This window comes from Quercus suber, unplaced genomic scaffold (genome assembly GCF_002906115.3).
Source record: "Quercus suber isolate HL8 unplaced genomic scaffold, Cork oak 2.0 scaffold_292, whole genome shotgun sequence".
NCBI lineage: Eukaryota > Viridiplantae > Streptophyta > Magnoliopsida > Fagales > Fagaceae > Quercus > Quercus suber.
In genome coordinates this window covers 352,784-364,161 of record NW_027069748.1, presented here as the reverse complement: position 1 = coordinate 364,161, position 11,378 = coordinate 352,784, and the positions used below count along the sequence as shown (strand labels likewise).

General features: G+C 38.3%; 1 protein-coding gene across 1 annotated transcript; it reads left to right on the top strand.

Moving 5' to 3' along the window:
• The first annotated feature begins 932 nt into the window (after positions 1-932).
• Positions 933-1,613, top strand: LOC112024470 (flotillin-like protein 2). The gene is made up of 2 exons (XM_024057101.2): positions 933-1,463; positions 1,539-1,613. Exons 1-2 carry the CDS (start codon positions 933-935, stop codon positions 1,611-1,613), a joined length of 606 nt encoding a protein of 201 aa, XP_023912869.2.
• The last annotated feature ends 9,765 nt before the right edge of the window (positions 1,614-11,378 follow it).

Sequence of the window (11,378 nt, the reverse complement as noted above, 5' to 3'; positions counted from 1 at the left end):
ATTTCAACCTCACCCTACATTATTCTATCAAGACAACAAAAGCCTCCTCTCTCTATATATATACACACCTAGTTCTCTCTCTCTCTCTCTCTCTCTCTCTCTCTCTCTCTAACAAAAGTGAAAAGCCTTCTAGCTATAAGACCTAGCTCTCTCTTTCTCAGTCTCAATCTCTCAAATTTATTATAAAAAAAAATCATGTCCCAAAAAAAAAAAAAAATCACGCCCAACCCATAGAAAATCAAAAGAAAAAAAAAAGAATAGGAAAAAAAAAAAAGGAAAGAAAAGGCAACTTTACTGCCAGAAGAAGAAAAAAAAAAGAAAGGCACACAAGGTCTTAAAAAAGAAAACAAAAAAAGCAACGTTTTTGCCCAGAAGAAGAAAAAAGAAAAAGGAAAAAGGCAACCAAGAAAATCAAAAGATAAAAAATAAAAAAAAATAAAAAACATAAGCCAAAGCAACGATTACTAAGAAAGGGCAAAAGTCATCTGGTCATGAATAAAGTGAGGAGTAGGTGAAAGAGCATTTGTATAAAATGTATTTCTCAGCACTTTTCTCTTCCCATTTTCCTCTCTCTCCCCATTTTCTTCCCAAATTTGGAGGATAAAAAAAGTGGGCCTGAGGAAAAACTTTTTTCCTTATTTTCTATCTCTCCTATTTTCTTTCCTCAACCAAATAATGGAAAATGACATTTTTCACCATATTTTCCTCTTTCTATTTTCCACCCTCTCTGTTTTCACCCAACTAAACACACATGGGGAGTTTTCCATACATTTCAACCTCACCCTACATTACTCTATCAAGACAACAAAAGCCTCCTCTCTCTCTCTCTCTCTCTCTAACAAAAGTGAAAAAGCCTTCTAGCTATAAGCCCCAGCTCTCTCTTTCTCAGTCCCAATCTCTCTGTGACACATAAACTCCTATACTAGAGCAACATGAAGTGGAAAACGGCTGGTCCTTCAGAGTACTTAGCCATCACAGGGTGGGGCATCCCTGACATAAAGCTAGCCAAGAATGAATGGATATTTCCAGGGCAGAAGTGCACCAAGTTCGACGTGTCTCCGGTCAACTACACCTTCGAGGTTCAAGCCATGTCTGTTGAGAAACTCCCTTTCATTCTCCCAGCAGTCTTCACAATTGGCCCTCGTGTCACTGACATGGACAGCCTCCTCCTCTACGCAAAGCTCATTTCTCCACATGACAAGCTCTCCAACCACGTCAAAGAACTTGTTCAAGGTGTCATTGAGGGAGAGACTCGGGTGCTTGCTGCCTCTATGACCATGGAACAGGTATTTAAGGGTACCAAGGAGTTCAAGAAAGAAGTTTTCGAAAAAGTTCAACTTGAGCTCGATCAGTTTGGCCTTCTCATCTACAATGCTAATGTCGAACTTGTGGATGTGCCTGGCCACGAGTATTTCTCATACCTTGGTCAGAAAACCCAGATGGAAGCTGCCAATCAAGCTAAGGTATACAAATTTTGTTTTGATTTTGGCCCATTTATCTGCTCTAATTTCACACACATACACATAATTATATTCTAGATCAGTGTGTCCTCAGCTTCGCTTTCTGTGTTCAAGTTCAATTGCCAAGATATAGGATATATAACAATGAAATAGAACATAAAATTCTTTAAATCTGTATTTCGTGTATGCATGTGCTAAAGCTGTTGAGGCAAACCCATGCAATACAGAAGGGGTAATGATTAGAAATTTGTCTTTAATAAAAGGCAAATACTTGAGTCACAGAAATCTCAGCTTCGCTTTCTGTGTTCAAGTTCAATTGCCAAGATATAGGATATATAACAATGAAATAGAACATAAAATTCTTTAAATCTGTATTTCGTGTATGCATGTGCTAAAGCTGTTGAGGCAAACCCATGCAATACAGAAGGGGTAATGATTAGAAATTTGTCTTTAATAAAAGGCAAATACTTTGAGTCACAGAAATATTTTGAATCGCAATTTTTTTTTTTTTTTTTTTTTTGGTTGAGCTGTTTAATGAACTTCTCATTTACACAAGGGTAAACACATTGTTCCTCACCCTTCTTCCTCAATATCCTTGTTTTTGGATAGATGCATAAGGATGGTCGTTGCTTAAAATTTGGCATCAAGATAATTAGCCTCTTCTCCCATGAAAGGATTAGGATCAATGTACACCATTTTCACATTTCCATCTTCATCCCAAAGTTTAAAGCATTGATGAAATGCAGATCCGATTATGCCATAAATGTGTACCCAAGGGCATCCCAACAACACGTTGTAGGAAGTATCGACATTGATTACGTGGAAAAGAGCTTTAGAGTACAATTCTCCTATTTCCACTTTTAATGAGATGCTTCCCATGGCTCTTTGTCCAACTTGGTTGAGGCTTTGAATGGTCAAGTTGGATGGGGACAATTGTTTGGACTTCATCCCCATTCCCTTGAATGTCTTATAAGGGAGAAGATTTACAATTGATTCGTAATCCAATAGGATTCTTGATAACCATACGTCTCCAATTGTGCCCTTGACATATAACCATACATCTCCAATTATCCATTCATATGAAGCAGGTGAAGCTAATGCTTCCTCATAGGAAGCAAGCTCATCAAGGTCCAGTGAATCACATATAAAATATTCCTCCTCAATCTCAAAATGACGACAAGAAATAGTTCCACATTCACTTCTACATACCTTGGATCCTTGTGTGTCACTATCTAGCGGTTTGCTCCCACTAGGAGCAAAATCACTCCCATTATCTTTGGCGATTTCATAATAAAGTTGTGATTCTCCACCCTTGCCCAAAGATGGTATGACACCTTCAAGTTCTTGCAGCTCATAAAGCTGAAGATCTTGTTTTGCTTCACTGATGCTTGGAAAATCATCTTCAATGAAGTTGACATCACGAGACTCTATCTCAATCATTCCACCATCAGAATGTGCACCGTACATTATATACCCCTTTGAGCTTTCTGAATATCTTATAAAGATTTTCTTACTTACTCTAGAGCCCAATTCCCCATACTTATGGGAAGTACTATGAACAAAACCTGCACAACCCCAAGGCTGCAAGTTCTCCAAATTAGGTTTTGCACTAGTCCATAACTCATATGGTGTTGTGGGAACTGACTTAGAAAGCACACGATTAAGGATGTAGGCAGCAATCAACAATGCATCCCCACAAAACGAAATTGGTAGGTTAGCATGCACCATTATCGATCTAACCATCTCTAATAGAGTACGATTCCTTCTCTCTGCAACACTATTTTGTTGTGGAGTACCAGGAATCGTCAATTGCTAGCGTATCCCTTTCTCCTCACACAGTTCCTGAAACTATTTAGACAAATATTCGCGACCCCTATCAGTTTGAAAAACCTTTAGGTTCCTTTCTTTCTAGTTCTCAACCTCTGCCACAAAGTGCTTAAAGCAATCTAATGCTTCAAAGCGACGGGAGATCAAATAGACATAACTGAAACGTGAATAGTCATCTATAAATGTGAGAAAATAAGAGGCCCCATGGCGTGCCTTAACATTCATAGGTCCACATATGTCCGAATGGACTAATTCCAAAGGATGAGTTGCCCTTGGAGCCTTACCAAAAGGCTTCCTATAGGCCTTTCCAGCTAGACAAGGTTCACACATAGGTAGGCTTACATTAGTGATAAACCCCAATAGGCCTTCTCTAGCTCGTCTAGCCAATCTATCTTTTCCTATGTGTCCAAGTCTAGCATGCCACATTACAGAATTAGAAATATCATCATTATGAGTAATAAAAGAAAAAGAGGAACGATCTAAATCCAACATAAAGAAATTATTACATAAATAACCATGTCCATACAAGGTTTTATTTAAATAAAAATCCAACTGAGGACCATCTAAACGGAAACTAAATCCAAGTCTAAGCATAGTAAGTACTGAAAATAGATTACATTGGACACCAGGTAATTTGGGTTTGTTAGGGTTAGTGTGCCAAAACGGCCTAGTTTTAGGTTGGGCCAAAAGGTCCAAAATGGTGTAATTTTGTGTTGCATACTAAAGCTTTGAGTGATGGGTCTCGCAATTGCTGTGAACACTAAATCCCATTAGACGTGGTCAAATACTCAATTCTATTAAGAAATGGGCTTTCCACTCTTTTGAACGTCCAGACTAACCTCTACTATATGGATCCAATTGTGTTACCATTTTTTTTTTTTTTTTACTTTTTCTTTTTTATTTAATATATTTTCTGGTGAGGCCATGAAAGTACGATGCATGGTATCTCCTAGCAGTGGTTTTTTTTTTTTTTTTTTTTTGGGTGATAAACATTGTGGAGAGTTTTTACCTTGTAGGTTTTTCACTTTTTTGTTATTAATTTTTGATGATTTATGATTTTAACTTCATTTCTTATGTTTTAAGAATAAGAATAAGTTAATTAAACACGGGTATTTTTGTAAGTCAAAAAGGCAATAATTAACTTTCTAAATTTTCTTAATATATAAATCTTTTTCTTTTTCTTTTTTTAGTTTGATGTTGAATGTAGCCTATTTAAACTTTTGGTTTGTACCCTAAAAAATAAAAATTAACCAAGTTGATTACTAAAATTAAAAATAGCATCTCAAAGAAAATAACGGGAAAATAAAATTGGCCTCAAAGGGACATTCCAATTATGATGATATGTTTGTGGTATTTACGAAGGTGTGAACAGAGAGCAATTGGATACGATTGGATTCTTTGCCATTGCCCTTGTCATAGGATTTCATTAACCACTTCTTTTTATTTTATTACTTTGTAAGTGATAGATCTTATTGGTTTGGCATATAATTTATATCTTGATATTGATTTTTCTCTTTTATATATATATATATATATTTGCCATTTCTTTTCACTTTTTTTCCCTAAATTAATGTGTAATTTATAGGTAGATGCTCCCATACCAGGTAGCACAGTTCCAAATTTGCCAATAGAAGACATCTCAGTTCAACAGGTATATTTCATTTCCTCTTTTATTGTGATTTTACTCTTATATTTGTTTTTGTTTTGCCATTTCTTTTCACTTTTTTTCTCTGTAATTTATAGGCAGCTGCTCCCCTACCAAGTAGCACAATTCACAACTTACCAATAGAAGATATCTCAGTTCAACAGGTATATTTCATTTCCTTTTTTGCTAAAATAAGCATATGTTTTTGTTAAGTGTGTGAAAGTATGAGGACATGCTTTGAGCATATGATTTAATTGAGTTTGGGATCTAATGGAAAGAAGAAGAAAAAAATTAAGACTAATGGGGCTTTTTTTATATGTAAACATTAATTAAATAAAACTATATTATACTAATTAAATTAAGAATAATTTGATGTAAATATGATGAATAATACTAACTAAACTAAGGTAAATTTCATATAGAGGATTGAATATCATAGTTGAACCATAAATTTAAATAAAAAGAACTAAAAAAAATTATTTTTTAAAAAAGAAACTTACTTTAACTTAGATATATATATATATATATATATATATGACTATGCATAGTTAAGTACAGTTGTGATCTAAATTTTAATTTTATATATTCTTTTTAAGAGAAAGAGATAGATAAATATTATTTGGTGTATGATTTTATAGGAGAAAATTAACAGAAAGAACCATGAGCAAAGTATTTATCACGAAACAAAAAGAAAAAGAAAAAAAAAAATGCAAAGCAGTGTATCTTCCCAATGCATAGGTGACAGATTTAATTGTAATGAGTGTGTGTGAATTGTTTTGGTAGTTGCATAGTTATTTGGGAAGTATGGTCAATTTGCAGGAAAATTTTCCACATTAAGACATTCCTTAATTTTAATGCTTTGAAACCCACAGTGCTATGGAAGATGCTCAATTTGTGATATGTGGTATTATTCAGTGATATCCACCATTTTTTCTTTCATTGTGCTTTTGGTCTTAGATTCTGTCTAAACTCAAGTTAAGAGTGTTTTTTTCATGGGGGAGTTCACAGTTTCTTTATTGAGTCCAAATTCTTTCAATTAGTTTTAGAGGAAGGGGGACGTTATTTCTTACTACAGATTTTTGAGAGGGGCAAATTCTTTATGAGATCAGTTTTCATGGGCAAGAATGTAGCACATTGGCTGATGAATAATATTGAAGAACTTGTTGTTGGGGAGAGTTCCAAACAGTTTTTTATTTTTAGAGAAGGTTACACTGTCTTTACTCTCCAAAGGAGCTTCAACTCTTCTGGTCAGTTCTTGCTATTGACTGAGCTCAAAGCTGGTGGGTCTAGGAGATCGATTATTATCCCTGAAGCCAAAGAGAAATTTGGTTGGAGGGCTTTTGGTTTTGAACTAAGAAAGTTGTTGAACCCATCCCAATATGCGATGGGTGGATATGGTCTTCCAAAATTTATTCCTCAAGTGCAGAGGTATAACTTGGAGGCTCAAAACTCTAGAACTTTTGCTGAAGTTGTGCAAGGCTCTCATGGAAGAATAGAGGATAGAAAGCAACTAAAGTAGCTAGGTTTTACAGCCAAGGGGAAAATGACATAGTTAGGAGAGAAGGAGAAGGGGGAGAATCTGAGACTTAAAGGTGCCAAAGTGGGGGATTTTTTGGTGGGCAAGTCTGATAAGGTGGAGGTGGTGGGAGGGGATAGGAGGGAGCAAAGCATCAATGAGGAGGTAGAGGTAGGTGAGCAAAATTTGGTAGACACTAGGATACGCTACCCAAACTTCAGTTTGAATTCAAAAGATTATAAAAAGGGGAAGAAGAGTGATGCTAGGAGATCTTGTTAGACAGGAAGAGGTCTTATCATGGAGGTTGATGTGATAGAGAGCAGACGAGTTTTCTGGGATAGAAAGAAAAGGGGAGATACGAAGTTCAGAGGGGTATCACGGGTAGTGGATAGGGACTGCAATAAAGGAGCACCAAAGGCCCTTAAATGGGTTGCACGAGGAAATAAAAAGGTTGAAGATATGCCTGTTTTGGGCCTAGGCTCAAACCCATTGCTAACCGACACACATAAGAGTCCTTTTAATTCAATTTTCTCGATCCTAATTGTATTTGAAATGGGCGAGAGTTCTTTGAATGGCAAAGGAAACACAACCCAGGCTCCGACATCAGTGGTGTGCTCCGACACACATTAGCGATGATACCCACAAAGGTAGTGTCCGATGTCACTGGGGCGAGTGCTTTGGTGGTGGGAGAATTGAATCATTCGGATATGGGTTTGGGTGGAGAGGATAGCCTATCAATCCCTCTGATGTCTATCACTCCCTTTGGGTTGCCTATGTCAACTGAGTTGAACTGTGGTAATGAGGCATTAGAGTGTGTGAATACGTTGGATATCTCTAGTTAGGTGAAGAACAGACTTCCTAGTTTTAGTAAATTGGCGAGGCTACCTCTAAGTCGACATGAGAAGTTATGTATTGCTTTGTTACAAAAGATTAAGAAGGAGACGGAGGATGCCAAAGTGTTGAACAGGAAAGTTACAGTTCCTAGAAAAGTTGTCATTAATAAGGATAAAGGGATGAGAGAGCTAAGGAATTTGCATTCTTCAATTAACTATGATGGTAGGTAGAGTGTTGGCTGCTAAGCTAATATATCAGTTGGGTTTCTCTTGTCTTTATGAATTTAAAAATTCTTTCTTGGAATGTTAGGGGTCTGAATGACTGTCGAAAACATTCGATAGTGAAAAATTTATTGCGTGAATGGAAGTGTGATGTAATATGTCTTCAAGAGACTAAGCTTACTAGTTTGGACAGACAAATGGTTGGCAACTTGTGGAGTTGTCCTTATGTGGATTGGGTGGCTTTAGATGTTGTCCAAACAGCTGGCGAGGTTTTGATGATGTGGGATATGAGGGTCTTAGAGAGGTAGGAGTTTATGGTGGGTTCCTTTTTTGTGTTTGTTCGGTGGAAAGGGGTGGGGGATGGCTTCAACTGGGCGTGTTTTGGGGTTTATGGCCCAATTGACAACAATGCGAGGGGGCTAATGTAGGACAAGTTGGTTGGTATTCAGTAATACTGGAACGTCCCATGGTGTTGAGTAGGAGATTTTAATATTGTCCATTTTCCGAGTGAACGGTCGGGTAATTCCCGTCTTACTCCGGCTATAGAACTTTTTTCAGAGTTTATTGAGGACCTTAATTTGATTAATTTGCCTTTGGAATGAGGGAGCTATACCTGGTCTAGCGGCTCAGATCAGCCTTCGATGTCTAGGATAGATAGAGTTTTGGTGTCTCACGATTAGAAGGAGCACTATCCGGATGTGATCCAGTGGATTTTACCTCACCCTATTTCTGACATTTCCCAATTCTAATAGAGGTAGGGGGAATGGCAAGGGGGAAAAGTCCGTTTAGGTTTGAGAATATGTGGTTAAAGACTAACAGGTTCATTAATAGAGTTCATTCTTAATGGAGGTAGGGGGAATGGCAAGGGGGAAAAGTCCGTTTAGGTTTGAGAATATGTGGTTAAAGACTGACGGGTTCATTGATAGAGTTCATTTTTGGTATCGACATTCTTTCTTTGGTACTCCTAGTTTTGTGTTTGCCAAAAAATTGAAGGCCTTGAAAAAAGATATCATTCAGTGGAACCGTTCGGAGTTTGGTCATGTCGGATGCAAAAAGTCTCAATTATTGGAGACTTTGAAATTGCTACATGCCAAGGAACTTACTTTAAGGTAAGTTCAATAATACCAGATTCTTCCATAAGGTGGCTAACTCTCGTAGAAGGTTTAACCATCTAAGCATTTTGGAGGTGTATGGGGTGATTTATGAGGAGGAGTCCGAGGTGGCAGTGCAGGTGGTACAATTTTGTAAAAATTTGTATCAGGAGACAGAGGAGTGGAAGCCTTTTGCGGAAGGTTTGGAGTTTGATCAGATAGACAGGTCAGAGAGGAGCTGGCTTGAAAGGAGGTTTGAGAAGGAGGAGATTCTTCTAGCTGTCAAGGAGTTAGCTAGAGATAAAGCTCCAGGTCCAGATGGTTTCTCTATGGCCTTTTTTCACCATTGTTGGAGAGTGGTGGAAAGAGATACTCTAGCAGTTTTTGAGGAGTTCTATCTTCACAGTAAGTTTGAGAAATCTTTGAACGCTACTTTCATAGCCTTAATTCCTAAGAAGAATGATGCTTCCAATATTCGAGATTTCAGACCTATTAGCTTGGCAGGGAGCTTGTACAAGATCTTGTCTAAGGTTTTGGCAAATCGTTTGAAGCTGGTTTTAGATCAACTAATCTCTAAGTCTTAGAATAGTTTTGTGGGAGATAGACAGATTCTTGACTCAGTCCTTATTGCCATTGAGTGTGTTGATAGTCGAGTGAAGAGTAAGACTTCGGGGGTTATTTGTAAGCTAGACATTGAGAAAGCTTATGATCACGTGAATTGGGAGGCTCTTCTAGATCTATTGAAGAGAATGGGCGTTAGGGAGAAGTGGTGTAGATGGATTCGCACTTGTATTTCTACTGTCCAATTCTCTATTTTGGTTAATGGGGCTCCAGCTAATTTTTTTGGGAGCACGAGGGGTCTGAGACAAGGGGACCCATTATCTCCTATGCTGTTTTTGGTTATTATGGAGGTTTAAGCAGGATGTTGAAAAGAGTCGAAGGCGCTGGCTTAATCAGGGGTTTCAAGGCTAATGGTAGACGGGGGGAAGGGGAATGTGTCTCGCATCTTTTCTTTGCGGATGATACTAATCTATTTTGTGATGCGGAAGTGGAGCAGATCCTTCAAGTTCGAATGCTTCTCCTTTGTTTTCAGGCTGTGACAGGTTTAAAGATTAATGTCTTGAAGAGCGAGATAGTTCCAATTGGGGAGGTTAATAATTTGCATGCATTGGCTGAGATTCTGGGTTGTAGGATTGGGACATTGCCTATGACCTATCTTTGTATGCCGCTAGAGGCTTCCCTTAAGTCCCCCTCTATTTGGAATCCTATCTTGGAGAAAATTAAGTGGAAGTTGGCTGGGTGGAAGAAGCTGTATTTGTCAAAAGGTGGAAGACTGACATTGCTTAAGAGTACACTAGCTAGCCTCCCTACTTATTATTTATCTCTCTTTACCATCCCCTTACATATGGCTAATAAGATTGAGAAGATGCAAAGGGACTTCTTGTGGGGGGATTTGAAGGCTTATTTGGTGGGGTGGAACAAGGTGTGTGCTCCTAAGGCGAATGGTGGTTTGGGAGTAAGGAAAATAACTACTTTTAATAACGCTTTATTAGAAAAATGGTTGTGGCAGTTTGGGGTTGAGGAGACTCGTCTTTGGAGGAAGGTTGTAGCTTCGAAGGTTGGGGAAGAGTGGGGGGGTTGGTCTTCCAAGTTGGGCAGGGGTGTCCACAGGTGTGGTTTATGGAGAAGTATCCGAAAAGGCTAGGAGGTGTTTAATAGATGCATTCAGTTTGAGATAGGGGTGGGAGATAGAGTGAAATTTTGGACAAATCAGTGGTGTGGGGAGTTACCACTCCATCTTTCCTTCCCGATTGTGTATGGGATTGCTTATAATAGAAAGGCATCTGTGGCCTCTTCTCTCGAAAAGTTGGGGACTGAGGCTCGGAGAAGCTAGAATGTTCGCTTACTCAGGGATCCAAATGATTGGGAGTCAGGTGAGGTGGAGGATTTCCTTCGAACCTTGGGTTCTAATTTACCTAAATCTGAGCACGGAGATCGTATGAGGTGGAAGTTGTCGAAGAAGGGGGATTTTGACATCTGCTCTTTCTACAATAAGCTTCATAGTCCCTCGCCTAATATCTTTCCTTGGAAAGGTATTTGGAAGGTTAAGGCTCCTCCGCGCGTCTCTTTCTTTGTTTGGAATGCAGCTTGGGAAAAGATTCTTACAAGGGATAATTTGCGGGGTAGAGGCTTTGATTTTGTTGACTGGTGCATTATGTGTCGCTGTAGTAGGGAGACGGTGAATCATTTGCTACTCCATTGTGACAATGCTTATCAGCTGTGGAGCCTGGTTTTCAGATCTTTTGGGATTTCTTGGGTTTTGCTAAGATCGGTTGCAGATACGCTTTTTGGTTGGTGGAATTGGTTGGGAAAGCACTTTTCTAGCATTTGGAATTTAGCCCCACTGTGCCTAATGTGGTGTATTTGGAGGGAGCGAAACTAGCGAACTTTTGAGGACATGGACAAATCTGATGACCAGTTGCTCGCTTTCTTTAGTGGCTCTCTTTTTGATTGGTCTAGGGCTTAGGGACTCTCCTCTAGTAATTCTCTCCCTTTGTTCCTTAATTCTCTCCTTTGTTCTTAGTTCTTTGTTGGTTGTTGTTTGTTCTGTTATTTTTTCATGTTTGTTTCCTTCTCTGTATTCCTTGTCCTGCCTTATGTTGTTTTCATGAGGTAGCTTCTTGAATATACATCTTTCTTACTTATCAAAATATATATATATATATATATTATAGGAGATTAGTTCACAAAAAATAAGGTCTCAAACTATTAGAGGAGATTAGC

Coding starts and splice junctions, on each gene's coding strand:
- LOC112024470 (XM_024057101.2), top strand. CDS start 933: ATGAAGTGGAAAACGGCTGGTCCTTCAGAGTACTTAGCCATCACAGGG. Junction 1,464..1,538: donor AAGCTGCCAATCAAGCTAAG/GTATACAAATTT, acceptor ATTATATTCTAG/ATCAGTGTGTCCTCAGCTTC.